General features: G+C 35.4%; 1 protein-coding gene across 1 annotated transcript in view; it reads right to left on the bottom strand.

Annotated features, from left to right (window-relative positions):
- TTC29 (tetratricopeptide repeat domain 29) overlaps positions 1 to 22872 on the bottom strand; it is a 214486-nt gene that overhangs the window by 76171 nt on the left and 115443 nt on the right. Inside the window, 2 exon segments of the mRNA XM_050896042.1 lie at positions 3327 to 3412; positions 8213 to 8425. Of these exon segments, the coding sequence (XP_050751999.1) occupies positions 3327 to 3412; positions 8213 to 8425 (299 nt within the window).

Raw genomic sequence — 22872 nt, 5'->3', positions numbered from 1 at the left:
AAAATCCATGATGCCCAACTCTTTGAAGCATTCTTGAAAGCCCAGTTTAAAAAAAAATTCCCACATCAAGCATTAGATTAGACTATCTTATGCAAGATTTCTAATGACACAGAAGTGTTTTACTTAGCTTGTTATGCAAGTCTGAAGAAAAACAAGTAAACAGTAACTTTTACTTTAAAATTAGCCTAGATGGAGAACTCTCCGTGACAAAATCTATAATGTTTAAGATAAAATCTATATAATGTGAACTATTAATATTTTGTGTCATATTTTGTGGAAAAGCCATTAGGCTTGATTATAAACCAGATGATATGAAAAATATTATGAACATACCACACTGCTATTGAACATAATTAGTTCTTAGGCTTTTAAACTTGCACACACTTATGTTCTTACATCTGAGTAGGTCCACTGAAATCAATCATATATATCAAATAAAATTAAACCAATTTATACAGATTATACACCAAATCAAATTATGTTAGATTAAATACCCAGTGCCTAGCAAATAAAAAACCTTCTCCAACAAAACTAGCCTATTCCATACAAAGTGACTGCATATTTTTGATATAATAGGCTCCAGCTTAATCATTTCAACCTTTAATTACTGCATCAGATAATGAATATTTTGAACATATGCTTCTCCACTCTGCTAGAAGACATGAATGAAAGAGAAACAAGTTTATATGCATGCTACTGTGTGTGCATGTTGGGGGAGGGAGTAGCACGCTGAACAGCAAAAGGAACCAAGTGGCAACAATTGGAGGAAATGGTATCTCTAACAGCTGCTCCTTTCAGATTCCCCTAGAAGGAGACTGCCTGAGGTGGACCACAGCACAAAAGGATAAAGATGATGAAAACTGATGCAAAGCAGGAAAATAACTGCTGAGACCCCTGAGTCTACACCCGAATAGTCCCAAGCTGTGTGGCAAGACCTCTTTAGCATGCTACAGAAGCTGGTGATGAACTACATATTACCATGAGGCAAACTGGCTCCTAGCAGTATTGTCTGCATGTTATGTGTAATGATAACCAGTAGTCCTCTGGGAATAGGATGCAATGATTTCATCTCCGTAAGCATCTGAGCTCCCCTTGGATACAGAGACCATTAAACTGAGAACAGAAGGGTAAATTTTAGGCAATGATTTCTAATTGGAGAGTGAAGACAACCTGTGCTCAACAGTACTGTCAACCACTGATATTTTACTGCTGTCTATATTGATCACTGTTAAGGACAAAAGAAACTAAAATTTTACCCCTTTTTCTTAGTCCCATAACACACACTATATTTTCTGAATGAAAGTACTTCATAGGTTTCTTATGTAATATCATTGGAAATGCCATTATATTAGGAAATGCCACTATATTATAATATTATATTATTTACACTGAAAAGCATTGGTATTTTCTTTACTGTTAAAATAACATTTCATACTCTTAATGTATCATTTATGTTTTGTGCTACAGAGACTTTCTCTTTTAACAAAAATGCACATTGCTTTCCTTACCTGTCAGGTGTTTTTGTAAGACTAAAAACAATAGGCACAACCTATCATGTATGTATTTTAAATTAATAGTAGTACATTACAAAATTCAAGGTTTCAGAATCTTCCTTAAAAAAATAATAATTCTGCACGTGACAAAAAGAAATGGAACTTCCAAATGACTGCTGTAACTTTTTGGCAGGAGGCATGGGGGAGCAATGAAAGGAAAGGAGTAGCTATAAAATGTAAGCAAAATGGATCCTGAGGAAACAATGCCAGGACATCTAATATTTTTGACACTTGCAAGGGCAGTTTCATCCTTTGTGTATCATGGAGACTGTGCAGTCTTGTTCATTAATTAATTTATCCTGTGATGGAGAGATCGAATATGCATGCAGGCTTCTTCATTTAGCACATTTGTTTATCTTCCTGCTCTTCATCATTCACACAGCTTATTGTGTGACTCTCAGAAACTTAACAGAAAAGTTGATCTGGTAAGAATGCCAGCACACTTGTCAGTCAAAAAAAAAATGCAGATAAACTTCAGTGCAAAAAATTCTAGTCTAATCTGTCATACTGCGTTCTTGGAGGAGATCAAATATCCTCTTCTCATTGCTGTTGCAAATATTAGACATAATTTTATAAAATTATATGTAGCTTTTTAATTTGGAAATATTTTCACATTCAGCTACAGACTTTGACTGCAACTGATGTGAGAACAGGCTCCCACTTTCCGGCATTCAGTTGATCTATACAGAAGATAGGCCTATCAGCATTGAAGACTTATGTATAAAGACGGTCAATAACTAACTTTTGGAAAAATTGTATCAAAAATCATTAAAAGCTTGTAAGAGGATATATCAAGACAGAGGTCTAGAACCCCTCCTACACTGCAGAAGCCAAGCAAGCAATATTGAAACCCGTGCTGAATTCACTCTGTGACTTCTTTTGGTCTATTTCTGAAAAAAATAAACCACCACAACAAATAACCACAAAGAATGACCTCTATAAAACATGTTCATTAATAAAATACTGAATCATTCTGCAATTGAAGGAACAAACAGAAATAGAAATACTAATTATCCAGCTGATTAATCACAATAATCATGGACAAAATATTCAAACAAATTAATTTTCCACACATTTTTAAGAGGATCATGGAGGACTGTGAGTTCTCTGATGACTGGCATAGACAAATCAAGTTGCTGCTTATCTTTCCTCTCACACTGACCTATGATGAACTAGAGGAACCCTCCTTCCAGACTAGAATTCCACATGTAGAATTCTCACTGTCTTAGAATTATTATGTATGGGAGGCTCAAGGGAAACATGAGAAGAGAAGCTTGAACTCAAGTATCAACAGAAGGGATTGCATCAGCATTACAGCTTTTCATACCAAAAGCAATTCATATTTCTTCTAAATTCCTGATGTTCTGAAAAGCTCAACATGTGAATTGATATATTTTTAATCGTTGCTTACACGTATACTGTATCAAACTAGTTTGCAAAACTGGCGTTTTATACAAAAATCTAACTAAATAAAAACTGGTTTATATATGTATGAATACAGGAAAAGGAAAGCTAGTCACATATAACCTGAATTGTCAATTTATATTATTTCTACAGATCCAAGCATGGAAACCTAGACTCCATCAGTTCTGGAATTTATTGGAACCATAATTGCTTAAGCCACATGTATCCCTGTCTACAGAACTAGATACAGTTATAAAAGGTCTGTGAGCCAAGTCTCTCCAAGTCTTTTCCACTCTCCAAAATGCCTCAGATACCAAAGAGGCAGAGAAAGGCATTGGGAAAGCCAAAGCAACTTTAAAATAAACTTACTGATAATGCCGTCTGTTGCTCTCCAGCAAAATGATATGCTAAACTTAAGCAATATGCAGCTTCTCCTTCCATCTTCATACCACCTCCTAAAGAAAGGATTAAAGTTACAGTTACCAACATAATCTGAACAAAATGACATTAGTACAGACAGTTCTTGCAGGTTCTTAAATAACATACAGATGTTTAAATACTGTAGTAAGTTTTTCCTTCTCCTTAACCTTGCCATTTATCTCTTTCCAAAAATATATAGTGGTAATTAAAAATAGGGACTATGAATTTAAACAAAATTTAACAAAAAAGTTCAGCAAAGTCAGAGAAAATACTTCCAGTAAGTAACGCTGTACAATCAGTTTAACATGCTGCAATGTTCTCTGTCATGAATTGTTTAATAATACTCACAGTGTCTTCACATTAGAAAATCATAGTAGCCTCTCTCTATATATTCATATATAAAATAAAAGTAGCTACAAATATATAACACACCCTAATACATAAACACAAAATATATTGACCCATCCACTTCCCTAATGTGAATCTTAGTGAAACACTAAGAGAGAACTATCCATAGACCAGGTTCATATTTCTTATCCTCATGGCTATTTTGCAAGCTACTGTAGGCTAGAATAGCTAAAAAAAGGGATAACTTATACTTGCAAGCAGTAGTCATAGAAAATTCTGAACAGGCAGTTGCTAACTGAGGTGCTTCACACTTTTCCACGCCAGGTTTTATTTCACTAATACTGATCTAACGAACACTACTTGCTGGTCTTTTTATATTGCTCTCTCAATAGAAAATCATCCATTCAATACTGAAATTTATATAAATTAATTATATAAATGCTTACTATATCACACTATATTCAAAAATTTCCCTCCAGAACATGAGTATCCATAAAAAAAAATTGTAGATGAAATTATATTAAAAATAGCCAAAATTTCAGTCTTTCTGTTGCTCAATATCCATCTGCTCAAACACAATAAAGAGTGGAAAATCAACCTGAAGCATAACCGCATATCAAGATATTTTGTAAAATGCATAAATAAATATAGTTGCATTGAAAAGGGAGATTAACTACCTACAATTGTCAGGCTAATAAATTCTTTATGTCCAAACACACAGAAGCCTACATCTAGTTCTGGAACTCTCTGAATGTTATAATTGCTGAGGCCATAGCAATGCTCTATCTATAGCGCTTCATACGTTACATAAAATTATGAAAAGCCTGTAACTCAAAAACCTGATGGTCTGTTCCAGTATTCAATATCCCTTAAAAGGCTTAATGAGGCAAAAGGATATAGAAATACAGTTTCACAGAGGAATAATAAGTGAAAAGTTGCTAGGGATATAAAAAACCTCCTTCCTCACTTAAGAACAGTCTGAGAGTCTGAAGTGGGTAATATCTAATCCTAATTCATAAAATACATAAACATAGATGATGGTCCAGAAGGAGAGAATGGATATTACAGATGGCAGCCAGAATCAGTATGGGTTTAACTAAATTGTTAAATATGGGCTTCATAGACAAAGGCTATGGTTCTGGAATGGGGACTGGAGAACTCGTCTGAAAGGAGCTTCTAAAGCTTAAATTTAAAGAGAACAATGGCAAGTATACTGTGCATAGTGGTATTTACTACATGTCTCAGGAAGCTAAGAATGTGACTGATTTGAAGTAAGGGCACTGGAACATCTGCCTCGTCAAAGTAAGTTTTGGAAAGGAATCAGATCCATTTTGATAATCTCTTCATTTCCAGCAGTTTTCACTAGCAATAGGAAGAAGTTGGTGGGAAACTTCATCAGCAGTCCTTCTAGTTACTTCAGTAAAGATTAGTAGCAGCAGTTTTACTGTAGCTGTGACTTAAGCATGTATTATAGATACCAGCTGTAGAAAAAGATAAAAGCTTGTATTTGATCAACAGATGCAGCTAGAAAAGATGAAGAAGGTTTTGGGTACACGTGACCTTCTTCAGCTGATTAATTGTATTGGCATTCTCAGTATTTGGGTACATACTCCCAAGAGAAAAGATCTAAACAGGCAACTCACAAAACAGATCTACTAATGTAAATTGCAGATAAAAACAAAATAGGTTATTTACTGGTTTAATTAAAAGAAAAAATTAGCCAAATGCAATCATATACCCTCACAAATCAAATATTTGGAATGGAAAGAACTGAATTTTTGCCCCCAAAGTCCTGTTTGGTTTATTCCCCAAAAATTACCACACAAAAGCATTTAGATTTCAAACGGTGTTTTAGAATGTTATTCTTCATGAGATAACGCAAGATGAGAAATTTTGGTTCTTTAGAATTAATATAATCAAAGACAATATAATAAAAAACCTGAAATAGAAATAATTTGCTGGCACTTTTTAAAATAATAAACGGCAAAGTTCACATGGGCTGAGATGCCTGAAAGCTTGTTCATTTTTTCCAAGAGTATCTGCTGGTCTAATAAAGATATTTCTTTTTAGGAACTTGCCTTGGCTTCACTGAATACGTTTTATAGTTTTCTATAGATTGCTGTGTTATACTATCTGCCTGTATAGTCATATATTCATTTGTGGCAAAACTTATTTTAAAATTTGGAAAAGATCTTCAATTTTTTTTTGTCATTTTTGATAGTTTAATTCTATCTATCCTAACTACTACTCAAAGACTGGCTAACAGGTTAATGTTGGGCATACGTTATTAAATTTAAAAAACTAATGTATCTGGTGATAAATATTGAATTAATATTATAAATTAATTGTATGTGCAATTCTTATGCAAAATATGCCCCTTAAGGAATACCATGAAAGGCTCTTAAATTGCGGTGCATGGAAAAAGATGATTATTTGAGACCTTCTATCTTACTTCTGAGAAGCACTCCAATAACCATCTAGAATAATCATCTAGGAAAAGTAAGTCCGTAGGAGTGGACATTTAACAGCATCTTTTGAGAAACAAGCATTATTAAGATTTCTGAAAAGTCTGGAAAATTATGTGTATTTTCATAAAGTCAACTTGTAAGATTTGTCTTCTCTTTTCTGTTCGGTCTCATGCGTAAGAAGTGCTCCAGAGCATAGTATTTCTAGCTGATCAACATTGCACATTATATAGATTCAAATGCTATTCTGATTTCCCCCAATTTTAAACCTAGCCACACATGGACAAAGCTTCATACAGCCATTATCTAGAACAAGAAGGCAATCAAGAGTAGTCAGCACAGATTAAGACAGGGAATTTGTGCTTCATCAACCTGATAGCCTTCTAGGATAAGATGACTGGCTTGGTGGATGAAGGCAAAGCAGTGGATGTTGTTTCAATTTTAACAAGGCTTCTGACACCACCTCCCATAACGTCTTCGTACACAAGCTGATAAAATATGGCTTAGATAAACAGACAGTGAGGTAGACTGAAAACTAGCTGAGCTGCCGGCCTTCAAAGGATTGTAAGCAGCAGCGTGAAGTCCAGTGGGAGGCCAGTCACTAGTTGTGTGCTCAGGCATCAATACTGGCACCAATACTCATTAATATCTTCATTAATGACCTGGAGGGTGTGACCAAGTGTACCCTCAGCATGTTTGCAGGCAACACAACATTGAGGAGGAATGGTTGATCCACCAGGTAGGTGGTTGCGCTGCCATTCAGAGGGACCTCGGCAGGCTGGGGAAATGGGCCGATGGCAGTCTCGTGAAGTCCAGGAAAGGGAAATGCAAAGTCCTGCACCTGGGGAGGGATAACGCCAGGCACCAGCCCAGGCTGCGGGCTGACTGGATGGAAAGGAGCTTGGCAGAGAAGGACCTGGCTTTCCTGGTGGACAACAAGTTGCCCATGAGACAGCAATGCACACTCGTGGCAAAGGCAACCAACTGGGCTGCACGAGGCAGAGCGTTGCGAGCAGGTCGAGGGAGGTGATCCTTTGCCTCTACTCAGCACCGGTGAGGTCACCCCAGGAGTGCTGTGTCCCATTCTGGGCTCCCCAGTAGAAGAGAGAGAGGGACATAGTGGAGTGAGTCCAGCAAAGGGCTGCAAAGATGACTGAGGGACTGGGAGCATCTGTCCTAGGAGGAGAGGCTGAGGGAGCTGGGACTGTTCAGACCACAGAAGAGAAGGCTCAGGGGATCTTATGAGTAGCTCTTAGGCAGCAGTAAAGAAGAGGGAGCTAGGTTCTTCTCAGTGGTGCTCAGTGACAGGACAAGAGGCAATGGGCACAAACTGAAATTCCATTTGAACTCAACAAAATACTTCTTTATTGTGAGGGTGTTTGAACAGTGGAAAATGTTTTCCAGAATGGTTATGGAGTCTCTACCTAAGGAGATACTAAAAACTTGACTGGATGTAGTCCTGGGCAGCCTGCTCTAGCTGACCCTGATGATCTCCAGAGGTCTCTCTTCCTACCTCAGCTATTCTGTGATTCTGTAATTTTTTACTTCAGGTTTCGAAGTATTTATATGTATTAACATATACAGAAGAAATCTTGTTTGCTTATGATAGAAAACTGTTTTTTGCAAGTACTAAATAACTATATAGAGTGAAAAGGTAGTGTTCCAGCAGATAATATCACCCCCAAATTGCCAAATCAACAGTGACTAGCCAATCAAAATCAGTGAGCTGATATTCCATCAGTGACCTCACTTTCTGATTATAGGTTCACTGCTTTATACTATTATTCCCACAAGGTTGTTCTTTTGGAGATAAAGCTTTCAGGAATCTAAAAGATTCTTTGTTGTCAGCAAGAAGGCATTTCTGCTTTAGTGAGATCTGGAAGTGTATTGATAGCATTTGTCTTTGAATTTCATAGGAAATAATCACCCAGTCAAAACACTTGACAATTTCTACTTTACTCTTGGGAAAACCGTGGCATGCACATCAAATAGAGGAATGTGAAAGTGTTATTTTCCACCTACCTTCTTTTGCCATTTTTAAAGCTTTTATTAGTGTTTTGATGGCCTGTTGGTGTTCTTTATTTTCTAGCATTTTATCTGCTAGTAATGTATAAATTCTCCAGAGATGCTCACATGCCAGTGAATTGTAAGTATGGCCTGTCTCATCCTTCCATGTTGAACCCTCTGTTAGCTGATAAAATGCTTCATAATGCTCAGCAGCTTTCATGACATGACCTGAAAAATGTCATTCGTAATTACAATCAGTGTAATCAACAGAATTCTAAGAAGTTATTAGTCTGTAATAATTTTCTCATTAGAAAGTAAGTTGCAGCCAACCATTTCACAGATTTTTCAAGAATCTTCAATATATAACTTAGAAATCGCTGGAAAATACTGCGAAATCTCACAGTTACCAGTAATGCTGTAATTTAAACTTATCGTATTTTAAATTATCTTTTCTTTGTAGATTCACAATGTTGGGGGTGTGTGATCCCAAGGATGCAAAGTCAGAATTTTCTAGAAAATACATCTATTATAGATTCATGAATATAGCCTTTGTGGATCTCATATTTCAAAATCACATTTATGCATAAATAATCACTATTCAAACTGTTCCTCAAGTTTCTTTTTCCATAATGAAAACCTGTGCTGAAAGATTTGAAATGTGGAGAATAAAGGCATGAAAACTGTGGGGGAAAAAAAGTATCTTTATTCAAATAAATTAATTGATGAAAAAAGAATTGTTATGCAAAGTAATTTATTCAACAGTTATTACTAGGCCAACTCTGGTGAGTTTATGTAGTAAATTTACTGGAAGAGCATTAACCACTAATAGATTAATTATTGAGCCTTAAGTAATACACTTTAAGATCTTCAAACGTAAGTTACTCAAACATCTTTAAGGCAAAGGAAAGTTTGAAGATAAAGTTCAATTCATTTTAACAGGCAAGTAGTTTCTCTCTCCCCTCTACCTTCAGCTAGATTTATCTCTGTGTATATATGCAATCTAGGAGATTTCCACGCTTTCTGGACAATGGAAAATGACAGCCCTTTGAAAGAACAGAAAAGCTTTTCCTTGTACATAATGGGTACAGAAAAACTGCTGGGAAGCAGATAAGATGAGACCATTTACATTACACAAAAAAAGGCTTTCTGGTTACAGTACCTTGTTTTACAAAGAATGGTCTATAGCAGGGAAAACTGTGAATGTGACCCTTCCTTCGTAAGTTTGTGTGTGTAATCTTGTCCCATAGATCATCAATATATCAATTGCTATTTCTATTAAAAGCTGAAACAAACCATAAACTAAGTTTGTTTAGATGTTTGCATTTTACATCTCTCCTGAAACATCATTTATAAGGAACAATTACTGTTTTGCAGACTGTTTTTACGGTGCTGTGTTCAAATTACAAAAAGAACCAGGAAGGAGAAAAGTTGTTTCCCAATTCTAGGAAAGGAAGGGAGAGAAGCTTGGAGAAGGACCTTCTTTAAGCATTCTGAGAGAAAATGAGGCTAGCTCCCCAGGCCTCCAGCCAACCTGGAGGCAGCAGAACAGCTATGACAGATTCCTCTTATTAACTTAATTTGGATTTGCCTTTTGCATATGTTACCCTTTTATAATCATGCTTTCAACTTTGCAATATAAAACAGAACTCTTATCTTTATTAGAATGAAATTTGTTTTCATATTAAGCTTCTCTGATGATTAAAATGAGTGCAACTAAAATTGACAAGAACAAGAAACTTCTCTTTCAAAGAAGCAACTAATTAAATGAGTTTCATAGACAAATCATTTTAAGGCTCTACAACCTATGATTCATTTAAGAGTCCCAGAGGAAACAACAAAAAGTGCCGAAGAGTGAAATGCCAGGTCAAAGGGGAGACAGCAGGCTTTATTCAGTTCCAGTCTAGCTAGGGACAGGTATCGGAGAGATAACCCAAAACGTTAGAAAAAATCTTATTGCCAGAGTAGCTATCAGACCGTGTAAACAGACAGGAAAAGATCTATACATTCTTTCCAAATATCACATACTTGACATCAGACTGAACAAAGTGAAATTATCAAGACCAGTATAAGCTGTTTAAGGATTCACTGACAGTACACGTAACAGGAAATAGAGATGTAGACTTGCTAAACCCAGATGAAAACTCTTGTCTGTTCTAAAGAGGCTTCCAATTTGAATTTGGATTTCTGCCTATCCAGTCCAGTTAACTTCTTAGGGCAAGTTCAACTCAGAAGTCAACAGAATTCCAGTTATCCAAGTTGCTAAATGCAGATTTAAGATATTAATTGAAGAAGCTAGTGTTGGCTTTGTGACAAATGATGGAAAGTTGAGTTGACATTTAATGTTAATAGCTAGATCTAGCATTTTATCCACTGGGATACTCATAAGCACATACAGACTCCTCCTTGGAATTTTCCCCAAAGTTTATTAAACAATTGACTGTCCTTTTGAAAGGATATTGCAGTACATTTAAGTGATCTAGTTTCACTACATGTGTAATGGATTCTTTAGAATAATAGAGTTTGATCCATGTGTAACAAAAACTTCTAGTAAGAAGGGGAAGCAGCAAACAAATTAATGGTATCACCCGGATACGTAATTTGAAGCTGAACACAGTATCTGAGTTTCTCCTAAGACTCTGTAATATAATCTCTTAACGGGACACATCACTTACGTAAATAATACGTGCAACCTTCAGAACTATTTTTTAGATTGTTAGAACTATCAGGTTTGGTAATTGTTACCCATGCTTCCTCACTTGCAGTATCCCCTTGCGAAAGTTTCTGTCAGACTAGAAATTGAACTCATATATTCCTTGTATCCCATAGTTCTTAAGAGCTGGCCTAACCATAACAGCTGTGACCTGACATCCTTTTTGCCAGATCTCAGTGAAACCTCTTTAGAAACAATCCATCTACATCATGCTTCAAAATACAAAAGCAATATAATCTTTTTGGTAGTATTCAAGTGGAACTAAATAACATTTGGCTTCACTGAACTACCAAGAAAGATTATGAAGTAAAAAGTAATACAATCTGCTCACAGAAATACCAAAAAGAAGGTGCTGAGCAAAAAAATAAAATACCTGCTACTTTTCTAAATGAGGAAGAGATGGAATTCCTGACCTGAGAGGCCCTCATGGCTGGGAATTTGCTTACTGAAGACTCTTTTAAGTAATACTAGTTATTTGGAGACCTTTCAAATTCATGGAAGGTAAAACATTTTAGACTTTGGAATAATCTGAAATCCCTTGTTCTCATTGGCAAACGATGTATCAGTCTATTTCTTTAATCCATAATGTTTATGTGAACCTCAAATGTTGTGGAAAAATCATGTTTTCAGGGGGGTGGCAAGTTTATTCACTGTCATGAGTTGGTTCAGTTGGAATTGATCTGGCCAGTGCATTCCAATTTTTAAACACTGAACTACTGTAACTGTTAGGTGCAGACACAGGTAGATGCTGTCTGAAAATCTTGAAAAACATTAAAAGAAAGTAATAAGCCAATTACAGAACATTTCTGAGAGTAAGAGTATCTTTATCTCACCTGAGCAGTGACAAGGCAGAGTTTTAAATGACTTTTATTATCAATTGAAGGAAAAGAAGAAAGAGAGAAGAAAAAAAAAAGGCAAAATGAAAGGAAAAACAATGAGTAGGAAAATCACTTGGAATAGTTTGTAGAAATGTATCTTTTATATCTCTAGGAATTCAAAGAGAAAATCCAGAAGGTGTTTCTAGGAAATCTATATTTGAAAAATCTATTTGCTAAATGTTACATGAAGCTATTTTCAGTTGGCAACATTAACAGCAATTGTGTATTTCTTTTCCTACCACCATGCAGAAATTAGCTCAGTGTATAGTAAATGGAGTTTGAGAATCTCTGATATCGCCCTCTTCCCTGTTTATAAAAGGAATCAAAAACCAGAAACGTAACTCTTACAACATATATACTACCACTACTAACATGTTATAGTTTAATGTAGCTCAGGGCATAACAAAAGAAAACCTATCAGCAATAGTTTAGTCTTAAATATGGGAGGTAAACATTGTCACAATATAATTTTGGGAGTAAAGAATCAGTTTTAAACAATTATATGAATATAAGACATTACTCTGCTACTAACAGTATCAAATTTTATAAATTACTCTTACTTTCATAGCAACTACATACATATGCACAAAGATTTGTGCTACAGTTTTCACTGAGTTGCCTAGAAGTCAAAAAAATAAATCTATTCATTCAAGCAAAAGAACTCAATGTAATTTTGTAAACACTGAAGAGAAACGTTTTTACATTATCTAAAACTTCCTTTATAATTTCCCTTCCTAAAACCCACTCCAAAAGTATACATTTGTTATATCAAATTAGATATCAAACCAAAAGGGGTATATATGGAGACTACTATTTTTTTTTTTTTTTTTTAAGTAGAAAGATTGACTAGATATTAACACAAATGGGTTTAAATGTGAAGCTGCCATAAAAGCAGGCACATAAATGTAATTCTCCCAGCCGCTATTTTGATGCACATTTTTGATTCCATGAATATTTTATGAAATGGCCCAAACTAAAGCCATATAACATTCCTGCATTACTGATGCTTGCGCCCGTAAGCTACAAACATTAGAGGCATGATTGAGTGCATTAAAATGAACTCATTCAGCAGTGCATTGATTACTTGAAGGAGGAAAAAAAAAAAAAAAAAAGGAAGTTACTCCCACTTAAGAAAACAGCACACAGATCTGAAGTTTTCAATACTGAAATTAAAGATAGCAAATTTGAATAATGTGGTATTTAATAAATAAAGGCAGTGCAAAACTATCTAGAATTCTCTATATACAGTCCTGACATTAATTAGGTGAGATGTTAATTAGGTCCACGGATTGCTTCCAGTAGTGTACAGGTAATTTAAAATGTCACAATCTGCAAAATGCAGTGACTGACCTGTTCTAGCTCCATGCCTCAGCAATACTGAGAGCACCTAATGATTTCCTTTTCTATCAGCTTGTACATTTACCAACGAAAATAATGCCACAGAAACAATTGCACAAAAAAGTGATAGGTCTGTTCGGTACATTTCTTCAGCAGCACTAGTATAAGCAGAAAGCACATTTAATTCTAAATTGTAAACAGTTGTTGAGGACTTTAGAAAATATTCCACTTTAGCTTAAAACAACAACCTAAAGGAACAATAAAGCTTTATGTTATAGTATATTTTAATCTAGGACTAGGACATCTTTTGTAATCAGTTATTACTGTCCACTGTACAATGTGGACATAAAATCTGCTTGAAGCAACAGTTAATGGTAGCAAAAAAAGAAAAATGTTATTACTATTTTAAAAGATATAGGATTATATTTCAGTTTAACTACTTGAACTACTTGTATTATTTTTAGTTTCCTATGTTCAGTTACGTTAATTATGGTAGCACTATTCATGCTGAAATAGTTAAGAATCTATCACAGTTTCCAATGATGTGAGCCACTATCTACAGAGGTTGTTATAAGTCTTTAACAGAGATGTGTTGGGAGGTGGAATAAAAAGCTCACAAGAATCATAAAAAAAGGCTCTCATTCAGTAAATAGTTGAACCACCCTGGACTCCTGAAGTAAAATGAATCGTACAGAAGTCACTGGGACTGATCTCAGATGCAAGAACCGGAGTTTATGTGCCATCTGCAAAAGAAAGATAGAAATTGTGGAAGAGATTTAAGATAAAATTTTGTGCTTCCACAACTCTACAAGATTCCTCTAAAACACAACCAGTCATCAGACGACAATCAAGGTGAGCATTTTTAAGATAAAGGATAAAAAGTTTTTTCATTTACTATGCAAGAGCTGATAACATTTTTCAGAAAGATTCCACAGGGAGTTTTAGCAAAACCACATAGACAGTTCTTAGGACTGTTGTAATGAACATGCTAGCTCATTATAGGGTATTCTGACAATTTCCCCAATTTGACAATACACTAGTAGACCTCTCCCTAGAGTCTAAGCTGCTCAAGGTCAACTGAAAGCATGCCTGAGAAGTAGAAGGCTTGAGGACATAAAGGAGAAGGAAGGAGATAAAAGGAAAGTTGAGCATCACACAACCTGAGATACGGCATTGGTGGACTGAGACTGCAGTGCAAAAAGATGGTATTCTATGTTCCCTTGTCTGGGTCAAGAACTGCTAGGCTAATCCTTGGTATTGCAGTTTAGAGAATGATATATTATTTCTGTTGACATTAGTTAAGCAAGTATCTGTTGTCCAAAAGAAAAACATACCTATAGGAATCCAGTGAGCATTAGATCATATATAGTCTTGTCCTCCGAGGACCTAAATTACTTGCCTTAAAGCTCAAATACTCAAACCTAGAGGGCACTGCATATTGTAGCGCCCACAGTAGGACTGTTCACAGTATGTTATATCGCATCATCAACACATTATGATATTAAGAATGCTCTAAAAAGATGTTGCTTAAAGGGTTAAGACACTCCTCACAAGCTAGGAATAATACTAGTTTCTCTGGTTGCTTGCCTGTCTGCCCTCTAATCCCTTCCCCTGCTGCTGCCAACACTACTGAACTGCAAAGAAGGAAGGGTTTCCCACAGGCAGCTGAAATGACAGCTGCTTTGGGGATAGTTTACTGTGGACCAGCAAGAGAAAAAAACAGTAATTAACTGAAGAGCACATTACCAGAAGACGAACTGCTGTGAAAAATCTTGTTCTTACAAGAAAGCATGAAAAAAGTACAGGAGGAACTGGCACTGTTGTAGGGGAGACTGGAACAAATATCCTCCTCTTGCCTTTCTTCCAGTTACTGCAGCGTACCCTCAAAATTCTGGGTCAGTTCCAGGTCTTCTTAAGTTGCTTCTGGCTCTACATAAAACCTCTCAGATTTTCTCTGAGAGGCATACAGCTACTCTCTCGATCAATTGCAACTACTCTGAGTAACTCTGCAAAGAAAATCTGGTGTCAATTAGATGAATTCCCCCCAAAACTATATGCACACAGACCTCATGTATACTTTACAGAGTGGTACAAAATATAACATATGGACATGCATGAAAGACAATACTAAATCAAAGAGTGATTTCATACTAAGTGTAACCCTTAACTCTGAAAGTTAGAAACATACCTCTAATTACTGTCTTGCTATCTGAACTACATTATATCACTGATTTTTCCCTTTGCTTTAGGCTTAACTGGAAAAAATGTTCATATTTCAGGCGTTTTCACAGAAGTTTAGGTCTGAGGTGGAATCTAGAGTCTCTGAAGGCCTTGCAACAGGTAATTGCACAAATGTGTTTAGCAGCATTTTGCCCACATGCAAACTAGAATAAAAAATGTACTCTTCCAAGATCAGTGTCCAACTTCAGGAAAAAACCCGACAACTGAACAGGTCCCACATGAAAATTCCACTAACTTGTCTGTCCTGCATTCATATTCAAATGAACCAACACAGAAAATTTTGGTTTACAATTAAAATTCCTTTATCTTTTTAGGTTAACATATTTCATGAAAGCAACATTTGTGAGATGCCTTCTTCTGATTTGTTGATTATGTATAAACAAACACTGTTTGATATATGTCAATTTTAATCTAGAGGAGAACATTGCAAACAATGTTGAACACTAGCTGAATGACAACATACCCATTTCAAAGCGAATGGAATTCTTGCTTCACGATAACACTCAAACCTTCTTCTTTCATGTTTGTAAAGCATCAAAGTGCTTTCTATATGCAAAGGCTACCTAAGATGCAAAGTGTATTCAGGAAGCTCACAATGTAAGGCTCCAGGCTCTGAATAAGAGCAGGCCCACGCTCAGTGGGATGCTCACACTTCAGGTTTCACAAATATTTCAGTGTTTATAGGCAGATATCCAAATGCAGAGAGGGGAGGGAGGTGAAAATGTAGTGATGAATAGTGAAGAATGGCACACGCTTTGCAGTTCTGTTTTTCAGGGCTTTAGGGTTTTTTTTAACTCAGTAGAACCAAATGAAAACAAGTTATATTACTATTTAATCTCAAAGAGTAATATGATCATTATCTTTTAAATACAGAAAGTGACACTGAAGCAGATTAGTTTCACTACTTTTTTTTCTAACTCATGTCAAATGCTTGCCTCAGTTTAAATAATTTTTTTGTAGTGATTACATTTTATTCAGATTCTACCCCATTCCCCTTACTTTTCACAGCTTCCAATAACAAGTTTAATATCAGATGCAACGCTCCAGCACTGGAGCTGTTCTGTCGTGCAGATAATCTACTTCAGAAGGATGCTTTGAGTAGCAGGTTGGACTAGTGACCTGCTGAGGTCCCTTCCAACTTGAATTATCCTATGATCCTCTGAAGAGTAAGATATATTTTTATTAATAGCTTCATAATGTTTGTTTTACCTATGACTTCTACAGATTATTGATAATAGCTGAGCACATGCAACCCCATCAGCTCTTGGTCCCACTGCGACGGCACCTCTGGAAACAGTGCCTCCTTTATCAATTACTAAAGGGAAACACTGCCTCCAGGAAAGTTTATGATGACAACTGCCGGTTCAGCTGCAGTAGTCCAAGACCTTGCAGAGCTTTGAAGCAAAAAAATCTGTTAGTGAGTGGGCATCTTTGAATGAAGCTTCATCTCAGTACTACTCATTAAGCAGTAAATAATTAAAATACCCTGGAAAAGACAGGTAAAATACAAGCAGCAATGTCAGTAATAGACATGAAAGAGAAGAGAGGGAAAAAGAATTTAAAAAAGCAAAGAAATAATTCATTTGAAGGTTTAATAAAGTTTCATTTGCAGTCTTGTTTAAAGATATATCAGACTTTAGGGATGTAACCTAATTACATTTTTATTCTAAGTTCTATTCAAAGACCTTGGACTTTGAATCTTTAACACAGATCAAACATAGTATAATTTACTCATGGCTATCAATACTTTAAAAAGATCTCTTCATTAAACGTCATAGTCTTATGAACATGCACATAAAGCAAACAGAGCAACATTTGATACCAAGAACATTAAGAATATGATTCTTACAGAAGTGTGTATATAAACAATTCACTTGAGCACTACACATTATATTCAAGTGTACATAAAATGTTTTTTCTAAAACATTTCTGCTACGATATCTTTCACAGTTCAAAGTAAACAACAGCAATACTTTTTCAGTAATTTTATGACGTATTTGAAAATGAACATTACAATCACCGAATACCTAAGAACAGAAACTAATTTAAGATTTTTTTATTTTTTGCATATGTCAAAACTTTTAAGGAAAACTCAAATGACAAAGTTTAGAATTAGCACTTATGCACTGTTATGAATATTTTGAAGAGCTTCTCATTACAAATTAAGAATACAGACCTGTCCCCAAGTGTTATATCAGAACTGAAAGATTCTCCATTTGAAGAATTAGGCTAGGAAAGTGGCAGTGATGGTGAAAGGATTAAGGAGGCTTTTAGCAAACCTGCTTACTTTTTCCTAGTGTAAAGAATATTATTACTTCTCTGTGCTTAATAATAAACCTTGATTGAAATCAACCGAAGGAAAATCATGAAGAAAGTTTTTCATTTTCACAGTATTTATTTTCAGAAGTGAAAATAAGAACCCTACAGAATTCTCCGAGTTCTCTTATTCAAAACATCCTCATTGCCCACCAACACCTTTTAAAAAATAAGAATAAAAAATAATTATATGAAGAATATTATTATGAACTCAACAGGCCCTTTTTGCTCTTTCTTGTTGCATGTTCAGAAGCTTCTTTCAGACTTAAGAGTACACTAATTTGAACTGAAAATATACTTAATTTCTATAACATCAATTCAATACAGTATCTGCTAGGTCAATACCAGTAACAAGCCTGTAATAATAAGATGTCATTTATCTGGGAACTACTTTCTGCACTTGCATGAGGATGAGCTCAATTATTTAATAAACCTTTTAAATCTGTTCTCCCCAAGAATCTATCTGAATTTATGGCTGCTTCTGTCTGCCACTGACTGACATAGAAAGGCATCATATCTGAAGACTTTATTTCCTAGCAATTTGCTGCTTAAACTTTTTAAATTATGCTCTACAATCAAGTTTTTCCTCAGCTAACTTATGTATTCAATTCTTAAGCAACCAGAAAAAAACCAATAGAACTGCTTTGTGAAATAGTGTAAGTGCAGAAGAACAAAGAAGATTTAGCTTCAGTTGATATGATGAAAACCAATGACTGGAAGTGTTTTAAATGGTCAAACCGGATATGCAGAATTCTGTGTCCCATCAAGGAAAGGCTTCTTTCTGTCTCTAAAGTTCCCTGATGTGGAGACTCTTTTTAAGTATATGTCTCTACATGAACTTAAAGACAAAATTTAGCAACAGGTATATGTAGCCAAAGATACGGGATTTGGAGAAATGTGAGTAATTTTTCAGGTCTGAACTATTCCTACACTCCTTTTTCTGAAAAAGTTGTTTGGAATAAATAATCACAACTAGGAATAAATCTTAAAAGTTAGCAGTCTGGGATATGCAACCTGGGGCGAAGCGGGGGATATCACGATAAATCAATGGTATTTGGTTACTACTGGATATGGTCTGTTATATAAAGAAAAATTAAAACAACCAAATGAAACATACTATGTGTTTTCGCCAAACAATGAACAATAGAAAAAGACATTTTTAGGTTAGTTTCCAAAGCAAACAAGCCTATGTGATCATCCTGTCCTCCAACTACATTTGGAGTGAACTTCAACCAAATTTGGTAAGAAGCAGTAAGAAGTCCATAGGAGAATAAATTCCAACCACTTCTTGGAAAATCAGTAGCTTGAGGATAGAGATTGATCCAAATTCAGAAGACAGGCAGAACTCTGCTGTACATATTCTAGAGGGGCAGTACACTGCTTGGTCAGCCAGTATCTAAGCACTGACCAGTCAGCAGCATGTTCACATATAGCTTTCAATTTATCACAGCACACACTGAACCTTACCAAGTACAAGCGTTATAGAAGCATACAGGAAATGGTATTGTATAACCACAGAACAAAATGGTGGTTCCTGCCTCAAAGGATATATAGTCTCTAAATCTCTAGAACTGTGACTCTCCTTTAGACCACTGCCATATTTTGACTACCACTGAGGCTTCCTATGAAAAAAATTACATAGGCATTTATATCTTTAAATCCCTTTTCTCTTTTTGGTCCACACTATGAAAAATCCCATTATAAAAACAAAGAGAAAGGAAATTATGAGGCTAATCTTTTATCAAAAAATCACAAGCTTATCTGAGTATCATTTTAAGTCAAAAGAAGTTACTTACAAAAAGGAATCTATAACACAGACACAAGGACAGATGAAACCAGAAAGGCCTTGGGTAGCTATTAGCTGGTAATTTGAGTTGCTTCTGTTCTTGAAGAAAGAGCTGGGATCCGTTTTAGGTGCCTTCTTCCAGTGTCAGACCTGCGCTTGTGAATACAACAGTATGGAGACCTCTAGATACTGGCTATACACCTTATGGTGGAAACATAACATTAAATAGGCAGGTTGGATAGTTCAAATGCAGCAATACTGTTATCAGTAACAGTTCTGCACTCCACAGGTAGTAAGGAAAAAATTCATCACTCTTCAAAAATGTTGTCCCACTGGTTTGTTTTATTTACCAGCTATTTCTAGTTTTGCAATCAGATCGTAAAGCAGCACTTTTCATTTCTACATTATACAGCACAATGAGGATTTGCCATTTGAGTCGGCTTGGCAGACTTGCAACACAGATAACAATATAAAGTTATGCATCCCACAGGTGAATTTTATTCTGGCTATATTTAGGAATCTCCTAGCAAAAGACAATACATGTTTATGTAATTAAAACAAAGTCGCAAAATGCGCACACACGAAAGCATAAGAAATTTCATAAGCAATTTTAACTTTTGCCTTTTTAAACCTTTTTAGTTCTTCATTTTGCAATATTAACATTCTCTTTTTTTTTTTATCTGAATATAAATTATTTCTGCCTTAAGGCAAACCAATTGGGGAAATTCTGCTTAAATGTGCATATTTCCTCTGCATAGATACTCATGAATGTATGCTGAGTTTCTCTCAATTATTTATACATTACAGTTTTTAATTGAAAAACACTTGCCATAAACAATTCAAAACAAAAAAATCATCAATTTCTTAGCAATGGATTAAATAGGACTTGCTAAGAACAAGAAAATAATCAGTTTAGGCTTTTTATGTTCCAAAACAAAAAGATGATGTCATGAACTGTATTTAAGTTGTTGTTTACCAAATATATCTAGTAATTAATACTTAAGCTTCAGAAGCTTGAATCAAATGCCCATTAAACTCAACAGGAATCTTTCCACGAACTTCTGCAATGCCTTGATTAAAAACTTTAATTTCAACAGTATGGTAAAACAATAGGTATAATCCTACTCCTCGGTCTTAATCCAGATTGTCAAAGTCTATAAGAACCCTGTGGGTTTTTTTCCCACAACAAATTAATTAAATTTATTTATAAGTCTCTTGTGTTCAGTAGGCCTTTCAACTAGAAAAGTCTGTATCAAATTCTAACATATGAAACAGACTGTATTTTATCTGTGATTACAGGTAGAACAATTATACCTTTCTTATAAATCAGGTCCAGTTTATTAATATTTTTGGTGTGGGTGCAGAGGGATCAGAAGTGATCAACTCTGGCATAACATTGCTCAGACTGAAAAGCAACAGGAGCTTAACATTGCTTATAATCAAGGCAGAACTGGATTAAGACTGAACACTTAAAAAACCTTCATTAATTTGCAGAATATCACAGGTTTTTTGAAATGTCTAAGCTTATTTTAGAAAGGACTAAGGAGACCCTGATCAGGAATTCTTTAAGACTTGCAATCTAAAACCACACACAGACAGACAAAACTGGGTTTATGGATTAGCTGTATGTTATAGGAATCAGCACTAAGATATCTAACATTGCTATTTGCTTTACATTCTGTCCCTTTCTTTTACTAGTTCTACCTGCCTTTAGTCTTTCTGGTCTGTAAGCATTTCAGAAAAAGTATTACCTTCACTTTTGTTGATCCTTAGGTGCTAGCAGAATATAAATCTGATGACTAATTCAAAGTCACCATCGCATTGAGATTAACGGCATAGTTTTCACACATCTCAAAGCTCTCATACCAGGTGATACGCAGTTTCTGGCATGGCACTGATTTACATTTGGAATTTGTTGTGAAAGTTTTATTCATTGGACTCTACTGTGATACTTATATGCTTTCTCAAAACTAGTTATTTAAGTGTATCCAGAAATGTTTCCAAGCACTGCAACCAACAGGTATGGAAAGGTACATCTATCCTAGCAAACTCTCTTATCCTTCAAAACAATGTGGCTGCTTGCAAACTGCCTGTTAGGAAAAGTCCCTGCAACACTCCTAATTACCAGACTGTGCCCATGAATAATTGCAGGACAGGAAAGTCCAAGTTAGCACAAGCTAAAAGCACGTGCAGGACTATTAACACCATTTTAGCACTAGCCTGTGCTCCAATGCTCATAGACATCCCCATGCACTGCTTAATTTAGTCAGGCAGGAAAGCAACCATGGCCTGTGAATGTCTACCTTAGCTGCGAACGTCTGAAAGGTAAGCATTGAGATTGTTGCATCATTTGAGGGTGGGAGGATAGATACTTATAAGATCATAGTGATGATGTTTTCGTTGCTTCCTCCAGAGTTCTCGATGTCACGTTTCCTGCTCCACTGTCCCACAGACAACGTACCACTAACCTAACTTTTTGTAAGGGTGTGCCTTAAGGAAAGAACAGTCATGCATCTGTAGTAGAAAAACACCATCAGATATGTTAATTAGTCATCTTTAAGCTTCTCTCACAAATGTAGAATTGCTTGACATCAAGACCGAAATGTTGGTATCTGAAGTACTGGCTTTAAAGCACTGGCTATATTTGAATCTGTGTGTTCATATATATGCATACATATGTCTGTATATAGATGTGTACGGATATATACATCTACATACATACACATCTATGTACACACATATTTATACAAACACCTGTATTACTTGCAGTGTCCTTGATGGCTGCTTTTAGAACAAGTACACGTTCAGATATCTGTTTTTATTACACTTTTGAATAATATAGAAATATATTACATCTAATTTTGTTATAACCTATTTGAAGCAAATAGCTCCTACAAGTACAAATTCCTTGTTTCCCTAGACTGCTTTTGTTACTGATATAAGTTATCTGAAACTTTGGGATGCATATATTTAAGGTCTACATCATTTCATGTTAACCATTTAATATAAAACAGAACGCACTCAAATATTGTAATGATGAGCACTGGCAGTCTAAGAACCTATACAAACTAGCACTAACCATTACGTTTATCAGTACACTCAGACTGTGTTTCTTCTGCAAGATACAACAGTGTGAACTTCAGGTTTACAATTAACTTTAGCAGAATTTACACTAATATAATAGAACTATCACAGACTATGATAATCTTCTTATTCTCTGATATGCAGAAAAATGCACACATTTATAATGACTATAATGATATTACTTCTAAAACCACCTTCAAAGCACAGGTATAAAAATATTTTTTTAAATTAATTTTTCTCAACTGAGATTCTGTCATCCAAGTAAGCACAGGCTTTGTGACAAGTAATGCTGAATTTAATGTGAGAAAAAAAATATTAAAAT

The sequence above is a fragment of the Gymnogyps californianus genome, chromosome 4 (genome assembly GCF_018139145.2).
Source record: "Gymnogyps californianus isolate 813 chromosome 4, ASM1813914v2, whole genome shotgun sequence".
In the NCBI taxonomy this organism is placed as follows: domain Eukaryota; kingdom Metazoa; phylum Chordata; class Aves; order Accipitriformes; family Cathartidae; genus Gymnogyps; species Gymnogyps californianus.
Note: the sequence above shows the minus strand (reverse complement) of the source record. Positions and strands in the feature narration are given on the sequence as shown.